The 18,059-nt window shown below is 39.9% G+C and overlaps 1 protein-coding gene across 4 annotated transcripts in view; it reads left to right on the forward strand.

Annotated features, from left to right (window-relative positions):
- LOC147160915 (RNA-binding protein Musashi homolog 2) overlaps positions 1-18,059 on the forward strand; it is a 257,629-nt gene that overhangs the window by 213,726 nt on the left and 25,844 nt on the right. For 2 of the 4 annotated variants that reach the window (XM_086097953.1, XM_086097955.1), the window contains exon 11: positions 10,575-10,694. In XM_086097953.1, the coding sequence (XP_085954079.1) occupies positions 10,575-10,694 (120 nt within the window). The remainder of the gene's footprint in view (positions 1-10,574; positions 10,695-18,059) is intronic. The other 2 variants (XM_086097954.1, XM_086097956.1) reach the window with 1 other exon arrangement.

The following is an 18,059-nucleotide window of genomic DNA, read 5'->3' on the forward strand; positions in this document are numbered from 1 at the left end:
GCCTCCATCTCAAAAGCGAATTCCCCCGGCTTCACCTGTGCGCTGGATTTGGTGGATTTATGGTTGTTTGCCTGTCGTTTGTAATCAATAGCCTTGCCTGCTCGGGTATTGATCAGTAATCCTGGGAAGTGTTATGATTAATTGGAAACTGTAAAGGTAAAAAAAATGTTTTTAAAAAGTGGCTTAGATATCGTGATTTGACCTTTGACCTAATAGATCTTGTCTATTTTGTGTACATATTTACAAGATTTCTCGATAGGTGGCTCAGTGTGTCACGTCAGTCCGTCCACTTCTAACTTGATCTCAGCAGATTAGCATTTATATATTTATGAATTTATGAATTACAATTTTCTGTCATTGTTTGGGGGGAAATTGTATGCATCAAAAGTACTAGTGGTATCAGTACTTGGTATTGGTATCATTGAGTACCAGGAATGAAGTAATTAACTCATTCACTGCCATTGACGGCTATAAACGTCCAAAATTCATTCAAACTATTTCTATTAGTGTTAGTACTTTTTTTCCACACTTAACAAGAGTATGAAAACCTAGATTTTTTTAATTGTACATTTAGAACAGATATACAATTTGTGATTAATCGTGAGTTAACTAGTGAAGTCATGCGATTATTTGCGATTAAAAATTTGAATCGCCTGACGCCCCGAATCTTTTTCTTTTAATTATTTTTTAATTCATTCACTGCCATTGACGGCTATAAACGTCACAAATTCATTTGAACTATTTCTATTAGTTTAAAAAAAATAAATCCACTTTTGTTAACAAGAGTATGACAACCTATAAAAAAGATATTGTACTTTTAGAACAGATGTAAAATTTGTGATTAATCGTGAGTTAATTAGTGAAGTCATCAAAATTGTAATCGCCTGTCACCCCTAATTTTTAATAATCTTTTCTTCTCTTTTTTATGAATTTATGGCAGTGAATGAGTTAAGCATGGTATCGAACATCCATAGTTTCCAGATATTATTACTTCAGAAATATTGACATCCATTTGTTGTGTGGCTGGCCAGTTTTTTGTCCTTGTCTAATTGGCCTCCCCTAATATAATCGCACTATCCCGTATACAGCAGAAAGAGCCCAGGTGAAGGCAGCGTGTGACACGGCAGGTAATATTTTTAACCTTTTGTCCTGCATGGCTTCCACCTTTTCAAGCAAGCCGTGCATTTCGTGGGAAGTGCTTAACAAGCTATGCCGTAACCCCGAGCGTCAATTCGAGCCGGATATATGAGCCTTTAGACAGCAAGCTTGCACTGGTTCACTGCACTCCCAAGACATTGCTAAATGCGGGCAAAAGCTCTGAGACCGCGCTAATAACTGTCCGCCATCCCGTCGGAGTCGCTCTCCTTGTGCAGCTAGCGCTCCCAGCGCGCCGGCAAAAACTTGGAGCGGTCCCCCGGATCCGTCTAAGTTGCGGGCCCGTAAGATCCATCAATCTGCAGTTTGGAGCTCATCCAACGTGTCAGAGAAGGAAACTTAAGACTTGAAAAAAGATGACGTTGCTGGACGCCAAAATCCGTCGAGTCATAATCGCACCGCTACAGCGGGGACCGCAAGTCCAGATGCTAACGAGTAATTGTGGTTAATAGTGTGCCCGAACCTTACTCCGTCTCTTTCAGGCAGCTGTCAAGATGCAGCCAGAGGCTACTTGATCCATAGAGCCGCCATAGAAATAGCAGCTGTCCCCAAGCTCGCCCTATGTGTTAGACAGTTGACAGTCTTCCTAAAGCAGAAGCAAGTGGAGTGCTCTGTGACTGATGGAGTTCTTTTGTCAATGACGGGTTGAGCTGCCGCTGGCAGTTTTGGGCCAAAGAACAGTGCAGATTACATTAACATCAGTCAAGCTGTTGCCAGAGCACAAAAGGAGAACCTTATTGATGCATAAGGAAGCAAGTTTTCATTGGGAAATGTCTGAGAACAAAGAGGAGAAAGGCAGCTAAAGAGCACTGACTGGAACACACAACTCCAGCGAGGAGGGCGAGGAGGGCGAGGAGGGTGGCCAGATGTCTCTGTTTAACGTGACAGTCCAGGTTTTTAGTCTTGATGGATTTCACCGGTGCCATTGTTTTGTCCCGTTTCTAAGCAGATTCCGTCCCAATTTTAAGCTAATTGTTTGGGCCACGTGTATGTCAGTTGTTATAGTGATTGGTATAACTCATCTAACAAGGGTTGGGTTTTTTACAGCAGAACTCAAATGTCTTTCTTCTTCCGTGAATAAGAATCATGGGAAATGTAGCCCCTACTAGCCTAACGCTGCGGTTGCTGGTCAGACCCAATGCAAGCTCAACTTTTCTGGCGGCAGTTTTGCAACACTGCGAGACCGGCGCGAGGTAAAAACAGCGCAGCCAGCTTGAAAAGGTTGGATAATGGTGGGTACATTGACCCAAGATAGCATTTAGCATTAGCAGTAGGGGTGGGAATCTTTGACTGTCTCACGATTCGATTTTTTTTTCAAAATGATTTGGTTGACAATGATTTGCGCTTCAATTTATAGATGTACAAAGAATTGTCATGATCTACTCTCGCTAATGCTAATTAGCGTGCCACTCGCGTCACTTTTATCACTCAAAAGAACGGCTAGTCATACAAAATGCTTCAGGAATGCATACAGAAAAGCATCTTAACATAACTCACCGGCATATGCTCTTCCTTTACGCTGCAAAAAAACTACTTTTATTCGAATAACTTGATCGTGACTATTTCCTTCTACTCTCTAATGTGGCTACAACTTAAGTTTATCAGAACGTGTGGAACCACACTGCCCCTTAGTGGCCAAATATTGTACAACATGAACAGCGCTCCCAATAAAGGCGCACACAAACAAGAGCAAGCAAGACAGTATAAAACAATTTAAATCGATTTGGGGATATTTAAAATCGATTGGATCGTACTAAATGATAATCGTGATCCTTATGTGAATCGATTTTTTTGGGGGGGCACACCCCTAATTAGCAACTTAAGTAATGAGATCACCAGATTGACTCGAGATTGTATTAGTTATGAATAGTTCCTGGTGAGAATTTATTGTATAGTAACACAGGACGCATTCTACACTGCGATAGGTTTTCAAAAAAGTGAATACGAGAGTTGGTAGCCTGGACAACATATGGTGTAAATAGATTTTAAAAAATTATAAACAGTAAGTGTACTCAATTTGCCAGTATGATGAAATTGGATTTTTTAATTTTTTGAATGACATGTTTTTCAGCAAACGTACAATTAGTAACCCGTTTGAATGGATTCAGAATTCGCTGGTTAAAAGGTAAACTTAACAAATGTGCAAACATGCAGGTACTAATTGTGACCAAAACAGCCAACAACAAGCAAACAATCAATACATCTTGCCTTTGCCTATTCCTGCTTGAGGATAAGTAAGTTATTTGACTTGTCCCATTTGGTGGCTTTGTTTGGATTTCGCTACACTTGATATTTTCCAGTATGCCGTGAAATGCTGACAAGAGCAACAATGTGTCACCAATCACATCCATTCCCCATTCTGACATCAACCGCTTTGGCACTTTTGAAAACAAAGCATTGGACTCCAAGCCTGTGTAGGCACTCGGCGGGCAAAACATCCAGCAAGTCTTGACACCAGAAACTATTTGATCACCAGCAGCCCTGCTGCTCGCCGCACTACACAAAGACTCGCAAATGCGTGCGCTTGCAAGAAAAGACGCGGCGTGCCCTGAAGGAAAACGTTTTGGCCATAAAGCCCCTGTCATTGTCACAAATACAGAGCTGTATGTGCACAGAGTGTACATTGTGCTCCTTCAGCACACTGCTGGGAATGACCTTTAACTGCTTTGCCAAATGAATTTTTACTTTGGCTTAAGGCTTTTAACAGGTAGGGAGGGAAAGGATATGGATATACTCGCTGTACAGAGTGACAGTTTTAAGATATTGAGTTAATGTTGACTTAGTTTGGCTGCTGCTTGCAGCCGTGTGCAAATGTCTTGCATTATCCCGAGACGTCTTGGTTTTAGTATGACTTTTAAAAGTGTTCCAACTGCACATTTATTTATTAATAACCACTTTCCACTATTTTTCAGACCGATACCAGTATGAGTGTTCCCTCGCTATAACGTGGTTCACTTTTGGCTGATTTTTTTGTGTGCAATTTTGCATGCATTTCTTTTTACAGTAGTGTACCTATTTTATCACATTTATGAAGGTTTGAACATTGAGAATGCTTAAACAAGAAAATGTGAGAAAATGTGTAAATGCCTCAATGAGAAAAGTGAATAAACTGACGCAACTACTGCCAAGGAGGACTTACTTGATGTCAATTTTTTTGTGTGTGTGTGTGCCTTAAGTACCGTGGCTGGTATCGGCAGCCTCCACGAGTACCCGATTCGAACCCCAGTTGCGCCATGTGATTTATTTTCAGTTTAAACCCTTCATGCTAACTATGTTAAGCAAATTAAGAAAATGTTTGGACGAATATGTGCAATATGAATTTCAATCGATGGTGTTCCACAGGGTTCAATTATGGGCCCTCTCCTGTTTTCATTCTATCTGCTTCCCCTGGGTTCCCTCTTCAGAAAATCGCGGTGGTTGTTTTAAAGAGTTGAGGGATGGCAGTCAGTGATTTGCAATGCCAAGTTGAGCAATTCTAGTCCAGTGTTGGTTGAAACCGATGAAAACTGGTCACTCACATCTCCTAGTGGCTGTTTCCGGGAAGTGAATACTGAATTGGACTTCTGTTGTGTAACAAATGCCGTTCCTTTCATTTTGACACACAGTCAAGCGATTATAGTCTTTTTTTTGGTTCAAATTGCAAATCCATGCAGCCTCATGATTGACGTGTGCGCTGAGGAAAGTAGCAGTCGCCTACCTCTGGTATTTATGGACTCTCTGTGAGTTGTTCATAAGAAAGTCAAGAGGTGCTTTGACACTGGCTCTCCATCACTGTCGTTTTCCGACCATAAAAATGAGTTGCTCTTCAATAAACCTTTTAGTGTAGGACCCCAACACTGCAGCGCCTAGTCACTCACATGATGTCACCAATAATAAAACATAATTACGTTTAGTGAGCCATTTGTTGGCTTCTATTATGCCTTTCTATTTGGGTTGTAATTCTCATTGAATTGCGCGCAACACTGTGTTGTCTGTGTGTAGTACTCGGCGTAAATGAGTTCAACCTCTTAAGATGGACTCACATGAATTCATCGAAATGTGTGTTTTCTAAAGCAGGGGTCACCGACCTTTTGGAAACCGACAACTACTTCCAGGGTACTGCTTAATGCAAAGGGCTACCAATGTGATATGCACTTTTGCTAAAATCACCTTTTATATCACATTTATTCATATGAAGACTGATCATTTTAATATTTTCTCACAATATAGAGGAAACCGATGCACATTCTTTGCAACACCTTTTTTCTACTAACCTCTGCCAGTGTTTTCATTTTCAAATGATCACTTCTACGGCATTCCTAGAAAATCACAATGCTTCATCTCTAGTGAGCTATTTTGGTCTTGCGGGCTATTCATGTGGTACTTGGGGCTAACTAGTACCCGCCGGCACCACATTGGTGACCCCTGGTCTAAAGTAATTTTTTTTAGGGTGTTCTCATAATGCATGTCCTCATTAGAAATTTAAAACATTTTACATATCAAAAGTACGAGTCGTATCGATGAGTATTCAAGAGTAAATGCTTAGCCTGCGGTATTGAACATCCCTAATATGATGTCATTTAAAAGGCAAAATGTTTTTAGTAGCAGGCAGTTTGTATCCTTGTGTGATCCAGTCAATGATGAACAGTGACAGCCGTGACTAATCGTGCTGCGTTCCCGTGGACCACGTCTTTCTCGTACTCATTTATGGATGAGAGCATTCTGATTAGCCTACAGTGCTTCTTTAAACGTATTTACCATTTTTTTATGATGCTGATTATTAACAAAAGTCCTGATTGCAAAATGTTTAATTACATTTCAATCATTATTCTATCAGCATTATCTCTCTGATTTGACATTACATTATCAACCACTTGAATTGTATCACCTTGTTTAAGTGATTAATAGTATTTGAACTACCTATGCTGTACCATAAAGATTATTTTTTTTTCCCAATGCTGTGTTTAACAAATGAATATATTCATTTTGCCTTTTCATTTTTTCCCCTGGCTGGGAAAGATTTTGCTTGTAGAAAAGAGGTCGATAAGATTTGCCAGCGTGCCCGTCTTTTTTTGGGTCCAGTTTTTCTTCATTTCCGTGGCACTCCTGATGATTGCTGAATTTCTGCGCTGCGGGCTCGTGGAGGGAAAAGCTGAGGACAGTTCCCCCGAGTGCGGACACCAAGGCCCCCGGGCCTGCGCGGCTCATAAACAGATGTGTCCTTGTCCCCAGCCAAGTGCAGCCACTCAAGTGGCAAAGCAGGGGCCCAATAATTGTGAAGAATTGAAAGCTAAATATTGGCTTTATCTCCTCAGTAATAAAAGGGCCATGAAATTGATTTAATGCCGCAGCGCTTCTCTTGGGTGGCTTCTTACAGCGTGAGCACAAAACAATGAGCAGCAGCCATCTATTAATTAACCCACCTAATCCTGCAAAGTTAATCTCTCACCACAACTTTGCTCACAACTAACTTCCAAGCCAGTGGGTCTATTGGGGTGTCGTGACAATGGCAGGAGGGAGAGAGAGGGAAATGCAGGAAACGTTGTTCTGTGCGGCATACGCGGGGATGCTATAAGTGGAAATGCATGGTTGCGCTAGGATTGCGTTTGTGAAAAGAGGTGGGCAGCCTCATTTGAGCTGTTTCGGTAGCATTCAAGTGGCAGATTTTAGTAGCCCTTTTTTTTTTTTTATTGTCTTTTTATTATTGTTTTACTTCTTTACTCACTGTGCCGCTTTATTGCATTATTCTCTCCTGAGCCGTGTGTGGAAATTGTATTTCTCTGTCTTCTCGGCCATCTTGCCGCTCACAGTGTGGTGGCATCTCGCACCCAACACGCACAGTCATGGTCATATTGTGTCGACAGAGTTGTGAATTACCTCCTTCTCGGCCGTCTAATGAAAAGCTATGTGTTTTCTGGCTCGTCTGACCCTGCTCTCTCACCTCCTCTTCCATCCCCTCTGTTTCATCATTCGTTTGTGCGAGCCTCTCTTCATGGAGGAGCACTCAGAGGCTGCCTCAGAAATAGGTCACCTGCTGCCTCTCCCCTCGCCTCCGCCGCTTTGGAAAAACAATCCTCCGAGGTGTCCTGTGCGTCCAAGTCACCGTCTTTGGAAAAGCACTATTAAAAAAAAAATTTAAAATAAAAAAAGGTTGGGCCAAAATGTACCTAAATTGTGTAAAAAATGGACCAATCCAACTTTTTGGGTTATTCATCTAACCCGAAAAGTTGGGTTAAATGAATAGCACTTAAAACAACACAAACATTTTAAGGTTAAATATCTCAAAAAGTTGGATTGGTTCGTTAGGTCAAATTAACAACCCATTAAAGAACCCCAAAATCATGTTGCTTTGTAGGCTATTAATTTAATTTGACCCACTTTTTTACGGGGCTGGATAGCTCAAAATGTTTGGTTGGTCCCTTTTTTTTTTTACCCAATTCAATTTGGTTATTTAATTAACCCCAAAAGGCCAAATGAATAACCCACAAAACACCCACCAAAAATTGGGTTGCTTGTGGGTCTTTAATTTAATGTGACCCAATTTTTTGAGTTTAGTAACTCAAAGAGTAACCCATAAGACAACACCAAAAAATGTGTCGCTTTGTTGGTTATTAATTTGACCCAACCAATTGAAATGGGTCAAAAATCAACTGACCATTCTTTTTGAGTTATTTAGCCCAAAGAGTTAGGTAAAATTAATAACCCAGAAAACAACCCCAAAATTGAATTGCTTTATATTAATTTAATCTGATGGTGTATCTGTCCATTTTTTGACCCAATTTGGGTTATTTTTGACCTAACTGTTTTTTAAGAGTGAGGGCAGCGAGAGACACGGCGTGCCGTGCACACAACGCATTCCGCACACATTCATTAAAAAAAAAATCAGGAACAACTCCAATTGAGAGGATTTGAAGCTCATTTCTTTTGCAAGACAGGCAAGCATATCCTGTGGAGATAATTTTAGGAGGCTGATTAGGCGTCGACGGCGTGGAGCCCAGAGTGAGGAATCTCATCACCAGCGCTAATGACATGCCATTCCTGTGTTGAAAGAAGAGCCCAGGCCTTGGGCATGGACCAGCTCCTGTCACCCACCTCTTGCTACTATGTTCATTAAGTCCCAACTATGTAATTACAATTCACTGATACTGCTTTGGATTAATTACAGGCTGATTACCAGGCTGATATTTGTTGAGAATAATTTGATCCCGAAAAATCGCATTCATATTTGCACCCTATTGATGTCTTTACTTCATTGGAGCATTCTAAACATTCTAACAATACATTCGTTGTTGTTAGATGACTTGATGAATGACTTAACAGATGATTTCATGTTCTTCGCTGTTATTCAAAGGTTCACATACACAAGGGAACAAAAAGACCAGATTTGAATGTGCTCATGATGACAAATCGCACAACAGATGTCTCCGTCTGTTCACATACTCCAAAACTACAATTGATCTCGCACCTGATGAAGCCACAACAAAAAGCTGCAATGTTTTGCCTCATGAGTTACAGCGCTCGATTCAAAATCCTCAGAAGCTGGTAGTAATTGGGGGGGGGGGGGGGGGGGGGGGGGGTTAGGCAGCCGCTCCACAACAAAAAATGCAGGGTTTGCGCCCAGAGGTAGGGCTATCGCGCACGCGGCTGTGCAGCTCAGAGGTGGTTGTAATCTTTCATACGAGCTTGTGACATAAACACCCCCCAGAGCAACGTTATTTCATTAAACTAATCAGCCACGTGCAATTTGCAAACCCACCTAAAGCCAGTTTATTCACAGATTTGTAGTTTAATAAGAATTTGAATATTTTCACTTTGACGGAGATCTACCGCGAAGGCGAAGATGATGCACATATCCAGTAATATCTTAATGAATACAATCACCCCACTGGAAATCAGCCATTCGTGACATACGGCTGCAACTAATGAGATGCATTCTACAAAGAAAATAATGGTGTGTGTGTTTTTTTTTTCTTTTAACAATATGTGTATTATTGTAGTTTGTAGTATTAAATCCCATTAGGCTAGTGTTTTCCCAACTTCTATTAAATTAAAATCACATTTTACATTGGGAAAATCAAATGATACATCAACAAACAAAAATGTCACTAAAGGGTGTGTACATAATGAAGTGATGATAATCTTGTCTCAATTTACTCACAAATTGACTTCCTCTGTGTGAAATCTGCGCCTGGTTAGTTGAACCTTGATCAACTCGCAGGAAGCCACGGCATATTGTGTTGCATAGATGGCAACAGGTGCATGCACAGGTTAATCGTACCTTCTGCCATGTAGTGGAAGCGCATTTAACTGTTCTGCTTCTCTTGACTTCAGATGAATAAAGATACATTATTTGTAGTGAATAAAAGATTATTGTCATTCTAGTTTTTTTCATAAATGAGATTGGATGACTTCCTGTAGCGCACCCGATGATGTTCACGGCATACTAATGTACTGTATTTGGGAATTATTGTATTAGATCAGGGATGGACAATTGACGGCCTTTTTTTTTTTTAACCCAAGAAACTCTTCATGAAAAAAAATACATAGATCAAGATACAATATATGTTTTTCCATGAAAAAAAAAATGAACTGGAGGAAAAATCTTGGGAAAAATTGATTAAATTAAAAATATGGGAAAAAAAAGAATTGGCAAAACTTTGGGTGCCAAACTGTGAGACGCAGGTGTCGTTTTAAGTTGTAATGTCACCATTCACCACTCGGTGGTAGACATGTCTTAGTTGCACTTACACTTGATCTTATACTTCCCTACAGTACAACGTGAGTAGGCCTAATTATTTTTTACGGTTTTGGAATGATATGCAGAACAAACAATGTGGAAAGAATTAGTTCTTGCACTTAACGTTTGTTTCTTTGTTTCTTGTTCAGTTGTTTTTTGCCGTCCTTGAAGGGGAATTTTTATGCAAGAGAGCTCATTTTACTGGGGGGGGGATTAAAATGTGTGGTTATTTTGTTGTTTTGCTTTTATACATGCATTGAAAAATGTATGATCAAAAATGGAATAAATTCAGAGCTGGTATTTTTGCACGTATGCACTTATTTTGTCCATATATATAAAATAGCGTTTTTATCATACATCTGATGAGGAAGTGAACTCAATGATCTCTAGTAGCACTGTTGTAAAAATGTGGCCCCAATGAACTTTTGCTGATCTAATTTATTCATACATCACAAATATTTTCAAGCTGATTAAACAATCACTTGTACTCTATAATAAGTGAGTTGCTCTCGGCTATTTTTCACACTGTGTGTGGACCGTTAGGTCGGCGGCGTGTGCTGATAGATATCGCGCTGACACGAGCCCCTGCCTCTGACAGCTAGTTTTATCCCGCAGCTCAGCACTGGTGTCAACATTCTCCCGTAGCTCTGGGACACACTCGTCCATGTGCAGGAAATGACGCATGTGTTGTGTATGCCCGCAGGCTTCCCAGCGACGGCGTACGGACCGGTGGCGGCGGCGGCAGTAGTAGCAGCGCGTGGCTCAGGTAGGGGGGCCCGTGGAAGAGGCGGCTACTTGGCGTACCCACAGAGCACAGGGCCAGGTAAACGCTCTGTCCATGTTCTGTGTGGCTGCTGCTCTCTTCAACTTCTCCTGCTCTGCTTCCTCCCATAGACCTAGTCACCCAAGCTCCCGTGCGCTCTCTCACAAGCATCTCTCGTAACGTAGACTGAGAAATAGATTCGTTGGGTCGAAAATCGACGACGACGCTAATGCTAGACGTGACCGCTACTTGCTACGTAAATGGAGAGATGGGGGGGGCTTGAGGTGACTTGATGGGACCGAGGCAAAAATAACCTGAATTCGGTTTGATGAATTAAACATTCTAATTTGACCTAATTCAGTTGCCGCACTTTTTAAAGGTGAAGTCAACCGTAAACATTTCTTGACAGTAATATGTTATATGTGACCTCACGAGTCTGAACATTTCTGATTAATATTACATTTGTAGAATAAGAGTTATGGAGCAAAATCCAGCCGTTTTTTGTCCATCTCAGGGAGCGGCCATTTTGCCACTTGCTGTCAACAGAAGATGACATCACAGTTGCTCAGGCAACGACCAATCACAAATCACCTGTTTTCTGAAGCTGAGTTGTGATTGGCCATTGCTTGTTTTTTATTATTATTGATATTATTATTATTATTATTGAAATGACAAAATTTAACAAACATTTCACCCTGAGCAACATTATTATCATTTTCAGTTGACAGCAAGTGGCAAAATGGCCGCCCCCTCAGATGGCTAAAAACGGCTGTATTTTGCTGCTTAACGCATATTCCACAAATATAATATGAATGAGAATGAATCTAGTGAGGTCACATGTAAAATATTGAATTTTGGGGGGGTTGACTTCCCCTTTAAAAGAAATCTAATCTGTACACAAATGCCCTCGACTTTAAAAACAAAAGGTTATACTAGTCACTTACAGAAGTGCATTTAACTTTTGAATATGTATAAGTAAAAAAAAATAATAATAATAAACTGATGGAGTTTACCAAGCTGCAGTAACTTGAATGGACAATTGCATTTTCTGCACTGGTGATTTGTGCTTTTGGTTATTTTTAAACACAGTGGAACCTAAAATCCAACACAATCCAAAAGGAATTAATCCATTCCTGCCAGTGTAAAACATGTATCATTAACTAGGGATGGGCGAGTACCGATACCTCGGCTTATTTTAAGGTATCACTTCTCGTGACGGGTGCCGATACCATTATCAGCTGCCCTCTGCAGCCGTTTTACAATTAGGAATTAGGAATTAGACGGGTAGAAAAACTGCCATTAATTTCATGCAATTTTAAAAGCTATATTGTGATTTATAGATCTTCCTTTAAAATTATCTATCATTGTTTTTTTTTGGGGGGGGGGGTATATTAAGTACTGGTGGTATTGGTATTGGTGACTACTCAGGAGTTGAGTACTCCTACTGGTTATGGTCAGAAAAAAATTGGTGTCCAACATCCCTAGTATTAATGGTACCAGCAATATTTTAATTATTTTTAACACAATTAACCATCATGCAAGTTTAATACAAAGTCAAAAAAAAAAAAGAAGGTTCCACTGTGATGTTCTTGTCTGTGATGTTAAACTGTGGTGATATGATAACCCTTTGTGTTAAATAACTTTGTTCTATTATTGTTTTTGTTAAAAAATAAATAAAAATAAAGTGGAAGAACTTTAAAAAAATAAAATAAAATAAAAAGATGAAATTACTATTAATAATAGTTTTACTTTGCTTTTAGTTGAGTGTAAAGTCAAGAGAAGTAGGGGAAGCCTGATCACACCTGTTGGCCTGTTCACACCTGGCCTCAGCTTGCATCCTCCAGCGACCACTTGTGTTCTCACTTCCTGCTTTATCTGCCGAGTAACACAGCAGGAGGCCGCAATGTGCTGGTACAGCACGTGTAGTACAGACTGTCTTTCATAAAACACACAAATCTGCCCGGTAACACACGACCACAGTATAATTTTGTGTTGGGGGCGAGAACAATGTTGAAATCTATATCAAAATCTGTGTGTATGGATTTGTCGCTGCTACACTCGGGAACGTCCGACTCTTGTTTCTTAACAAGAGCTTAAGGGAACCACGGCCGCTCTAAATTAAACAAACATACTATCAGGTTCTGAAAGTCGTTGGCCTTCCATTCAATATCCAATATCCAATTGCGCAAGTAAAACATGTAAGCCACCGATTTGCTAACTGATAACGGGGCCTCTTACGTAGGTGCTTTTGTTAGTATAACATGACTCAAAAACAAACTATGGCATGGCTAACCTGTACGATCAGAAGAACAGCCACTTAGATGAAATGATTCTGCAACAATGATAACATGTTTGCGGCCAAAACTCGCCTACCGTTGGCAGCACAATGAATTTGATCCTCGCCAAAATATCTGCTACATACGGCATGTCACAAAAGTCAGATTTCTGCAGATATTTAATTATATATTTTCATTGAACAACACCGAAGCAATGGCACTTAGACACAATGAAAACTAGTCAGTGTACAACTTATACAATATAACCCACAAAATAACTCAAAATACAGCCATTAACTCATTTGCTTCCTAAAACATATAAATACGTTCTATTTTAAATGTTTTAAGTGTTCCAAAGACGGGGGGGGGGGGGGTAATGCTAGAGCATACAGAAGGCTTTGATGCAGCCTCTTAACTGCAAAGAACGGTTGAAGAAATGGTAGTTATTACACAAACGGCCAGCAGGTGGCAGCAGAGCAAAAGAGATCAACCAGGGCCATGCATGTTGGAAAAAAAGTCTCAATTACTCATAATAGATTTGTTATTAATGATGAAACTTAGCTATATTGTAATGCTAATTGCTGCAAAACGGAAACTGTAAAAACGTTTTTTTCCCTGATAAAAAAAAAGAGACTTTAATGTTTATTTTTGGTAGGTTCCATGTTTTTATAGCAGCTGCCTTGCAAAATCAGTCAAAATCCAGTACAACAGCCGGGAGTGAAGGGGATTGCTTCTATGAAAATGGCTGGGTGTGAATGAGTTAATGGCTAAAACCCTGTCAACAAAAGTGAGCACACCTCTGAGTGAAAATGACCAGTGTCAATAGATTATCTTTGTTGTTGTTAAGATAAGAAAATATTTCTCACTATTGATTAGATATATACATGAAATATTGTATTATTATTATTATTATTATGCTAATAATAATAACTAATATATTACTTATTTTTAATAATGGCAATATTTTATGCTCATTATGCACTTCATTACATTCATAACACGAACTCCCTCCTTCTAATTTTGTTTCCACTGCGCACGGTTCTTAAAAGTGTTTCCCAAATTATATTTGCAAATTTTTCTGGCAGTTTCCACAATTGAGTTCAGTTCAGTTTCCCGCTTTGCAATCCGGAGCAGGACGTTAACCGGAAACGACTTTGCCAATCACCGGCGAGATCGGGAGTACTTCACGGACCTGGCCCACGTGGTCTATTGTGCTCGTTTTATGACTGGCATCGAGGACATACCAAAGAAACTAATGGAACTATAACCTGAAGCGTTATGGGGGCGTCATAACAACACTGAGAAAAGCTAGCAACTTGCGTGCGGACTGATTACCGGAGTGGGTTACTCTTGAATCATTTATTGTAATTTGAAAATAACCACAAAGAATCATCTAACAAAAGTCCATGCTGAAAAAACTAATCAGTTGGGTCTTTGCTGTTTGTATTTTATTTTTTTTTAAATACATTGGTCTATGAGCCATTGACATCTGTAGTGAACGTCTACCAGGCGATTTGCTCCAAAAATGCTCCGGATGCGAGTTTGTGCGAGTCTGTAACAGAGTTTCTCCGTGTGTTTAACACAGCATCGATTGACTTGTCGGCTTCATTTAGACAGCTTGCTTTTTCCACCCTTACAACTGTAGATCATTCAATAGCTGTCAATAGTCGCTCCCCTGACTGAACACACAGCCTGCAGCCTCGTGAGGAGCGCCTCTCTTAATCACACATACTGTACCGTAAGAAGCTTGTGGCGGAAAATCCGTTTTAATTGTAACTTCAGGTGTTGTCAGCTTTGCGACTCCCGCATGTAATGTTGTATACGCCGATGTGGGCAATGCAAGACAGCCGCCGCGCAGCGAGCGCCGTGCGTGCGTGCATACAAATCAAAGTTCATTTAAATCAACATTACTGTGTGAGACGCTCCGTCCTTCACATCAGGCTGTTTGTATTTTCAAAACAAACCATTAGCACGACCATCATGGCAATGCACGTCATTAAGAAGCAGGAATGTTGATTCGGGGGTTGGCAGCAGCCAGAAAGTAAATGACCTGATGGCAGCCATCATGAACAGTTTATTTCTGACAGCCGCAAATGGAAGCGAGGTAAGTATCGTTATGGACAGGGGAAGATAAATCATGACATTGTGGTTTTTCACTGCTTAGCCAGTGTCATGGTTTTTCTCTTTGTATGGTACGTTCATGACAACGATGGGAACGGTGCTTTTGAGCTCAACTATACTACTAACTACTCTTCTTAACTAGGGGAGTCAAACTCACTTTAATGCACTAGCCACTTTCACCTCAAATTTGATCTTAAGTGGACTGGACCAGTATGTCCGTGGCATAATAAGCAATAAATAACTACAAGTGAAAATATTTCCTTTTTGGGGGGTGGGGGGGGGTTGCAATTACTTGCACATACATTCTGAAAATAGTCCCATTTATTAATGTCTTACTGTAGAGTAATCTGAAAGTTCCTAACAAAAATGAGCTCAAAATGTTTGCATCAAATCCTGAGCAACAGCCAAATTTCAGAATGTCATTTAAATCATTCACTCCCAGCCATTTTCACTGAAGCAGCCCCCTTCGCTCCCGGCTGTTTTACTGGATTTGGACAGATTTTGCAAGGCCCACATAATATTATGTTCTATTACTATAAAAACATGGAACCTACCAAAATAAATTTTAGAGTCTCTTCTTTTTTCAGGAAAAAAAGTATATTTGTATATGTTTCTGTTTTGCAGCAATTAGCATTAGAATATAGCTAAGTTTCATCATTATTCACATTCCTGGTGAAAATGCTGTGATCTTTTATACTCTGCTGCCACCTGCTGGCCATTTTTTGTAATAACTACAATTGATTTAAGCCACCATGTCAGAAGCTGTGTCAAAGCCTTCTGTACACTCTTGCATTAAAAAAAAAAACTTTAAATAATTTTTTGCGGAGTGAAGGACGAAGTATTTAAAAAACGTATTTACACGTTTTTGGGTTTGAATGAGTTAAGTGGCCGTCTCTGCGCCTTCCAGTGGACGAAATTGGCAACAACAGTTAATTTGAGTGAAAACCTGTAGTTTGGGTTTTCACGGGCCAAATTGGGCCCCGGCTGGCTGGTTTTGCCCCACGTGCCGTATGTTTGACAACACTGCTCCTACTCCTTTCAGGGACAGTGGTCACTAACATTCAAAAAGTTAATTTCTTCGATATGAATAAATCTTCTTTTTTTTTTTATCCTTAAAAATCATAATAGAGGTTATAATTTGTGCATGAAAGGGCAAATATAATGTCACATTTTGACAACAAAATATTTGTTGCCTTTTCCGAGGATTCTGGCCACCTCTGCTAATATCGTCTAAAACCGTGGTTAAACAAATCATTCAATCCTACCCTTGAAAAGAAATTATTAATACATATAATCAGTACTTGGTTAATTTTTTCGTCTTTTCTGGAAAACCGGAAAAATGACTCACACCATTATTTCAGGAGGGTGGCGATATCCAGGTGTCTCTTCTTTTTAGAGACACAGTGACTCAGCATGACCTCTACCAGCAGATGTGCCCATTTGTAATAATATTGCTCCCAAAAGGACAGAAGTTGTTATTGTGGCCTTGCTTTTCTGTTTTGCCTCAAAGTTTGACAAAATGACACAAATGTCTTACTGTGGCATGCGTGGGGATTCTTTGCGCTTTGACTCCACCTACAGCTCTCACAGAGCACCACATTCAGAACAGTCCAGTCCACTTAAGCCCTGTTACCACCAAGCACATTCAGGTGACTAGGATTTATATCGAAACGAATCAGATGGAAGCTAAGGCAAAGACAATTTGGTGTGTAAAAAAGAAAACATATTTGGGTTGAGAAGAGCAGATGTGCAAACGTGGTGGTTTCATTTGTACATAATCTTGCAAACAGGTTGCATCCAAAAGTGGAAGCACATCAAATGTCTTCCACCACTCAATTCAATATGAGCCGTGAATGAAATTACAACACTGTTCAATATTTTGCAGTGAAGGAAAAAGTTCAATAACACAGCATCACACTGTTATTTTTGAAAAGACTAAAAAACTTGACCAAGATGGTATGAGTATTTCAGTTTTGTTAAACGTGTTATTTACAATTATGTGCAAGTTTTGGTGTTGCCTTTTAACTCATTCACTGCCATTGACGGCTATAGACGTCAAAAATTCATTTGAACTATTTCTATTAGTTTTACCTTTTTTTTCTACTTTTTTTAACAAGAGTATGAAAACGAACATGAGAACAGATATCAAATTTGTGATTAATTGTGAGTTAACTAGTGAAGTCATGGGATTAATTACGCTAAAAAATTAATCGCATAAAAAATGTTTAATTAATCGCATGACTTCAATAGTTAATTCACGATTAATCACACATTTTATATCTGTATTTTAAAAAAATCGAGGTTTTGATACACTTGTTAACAAAAGTCGGAAAAAATGTGAAACTAATAGAAATAGTTCAAATTAATTTTTGACGTGTATAGCCGTCAATGGCAGTGAATGAGTTAAGATAAACACCATTCTAATCCGTGCGGTTTACTTGTTGGAAACATCGCTTTGGACCCAAGATCATCTGCTCACACCATCCAAAACCGAACCGGATGTAAACACTCTAAAGATATACCCATCGAAAGTAACGTAACAATGACTCGTATCGCGTTTGGTTGTAGATTGTTAAGTGACACATCAATATTGCTGGGAGGACATTGACAACATTTTCTGTCCGTGACATCGGCCACTTGACACGATGCTCAGCAGACAAAATGACAGCGTGCTCACTTCATCTCTCTTTGGGAGAACATTGGTGGTGACAAGGTGTATTTGAACTGCTCGCGGCAGCCTTGCCCCAGAGACAATAGTTACGGATCAAAACAAAAAAAGTCCCCTGTAGTTTTTAACTCTGCCACACCTTTCAAGGAGGGGCAAACTGTAGGCAGCTGGAGCTGTTTGTAGCCTCTCGAAGGTGTTTCTTGTCTCAATGAAAGATTTTGTGCGGTGTGTGATACTGCGAGATTTGGTATTGACGGTCATTTCTGAAATGTTTTGAGTGAATGTTAAGATGAAAATGTAGCTACACCGTATTCCTCTTTCTCTTTGCCATCCTTCAGGTCCGCTTTCTGTAGGCGTGTA

This window comes from Leptonotus elevatus, chromosome 16 (genome assembly GCF_054856555.1).
Source record: "Leptonotus elevatus isolate MCC_2025b chromosome 16, RoL_Lele_1.0, whole genome shotgun sequence".
NCBI classification, from domain to species: domain Eukaryota; kingdom Metazoa; phylum Chordata; class Actinopteri; order Syngnathiformes; family Syngnathidae; genus Leptonotus; species Leptonotus elevatus.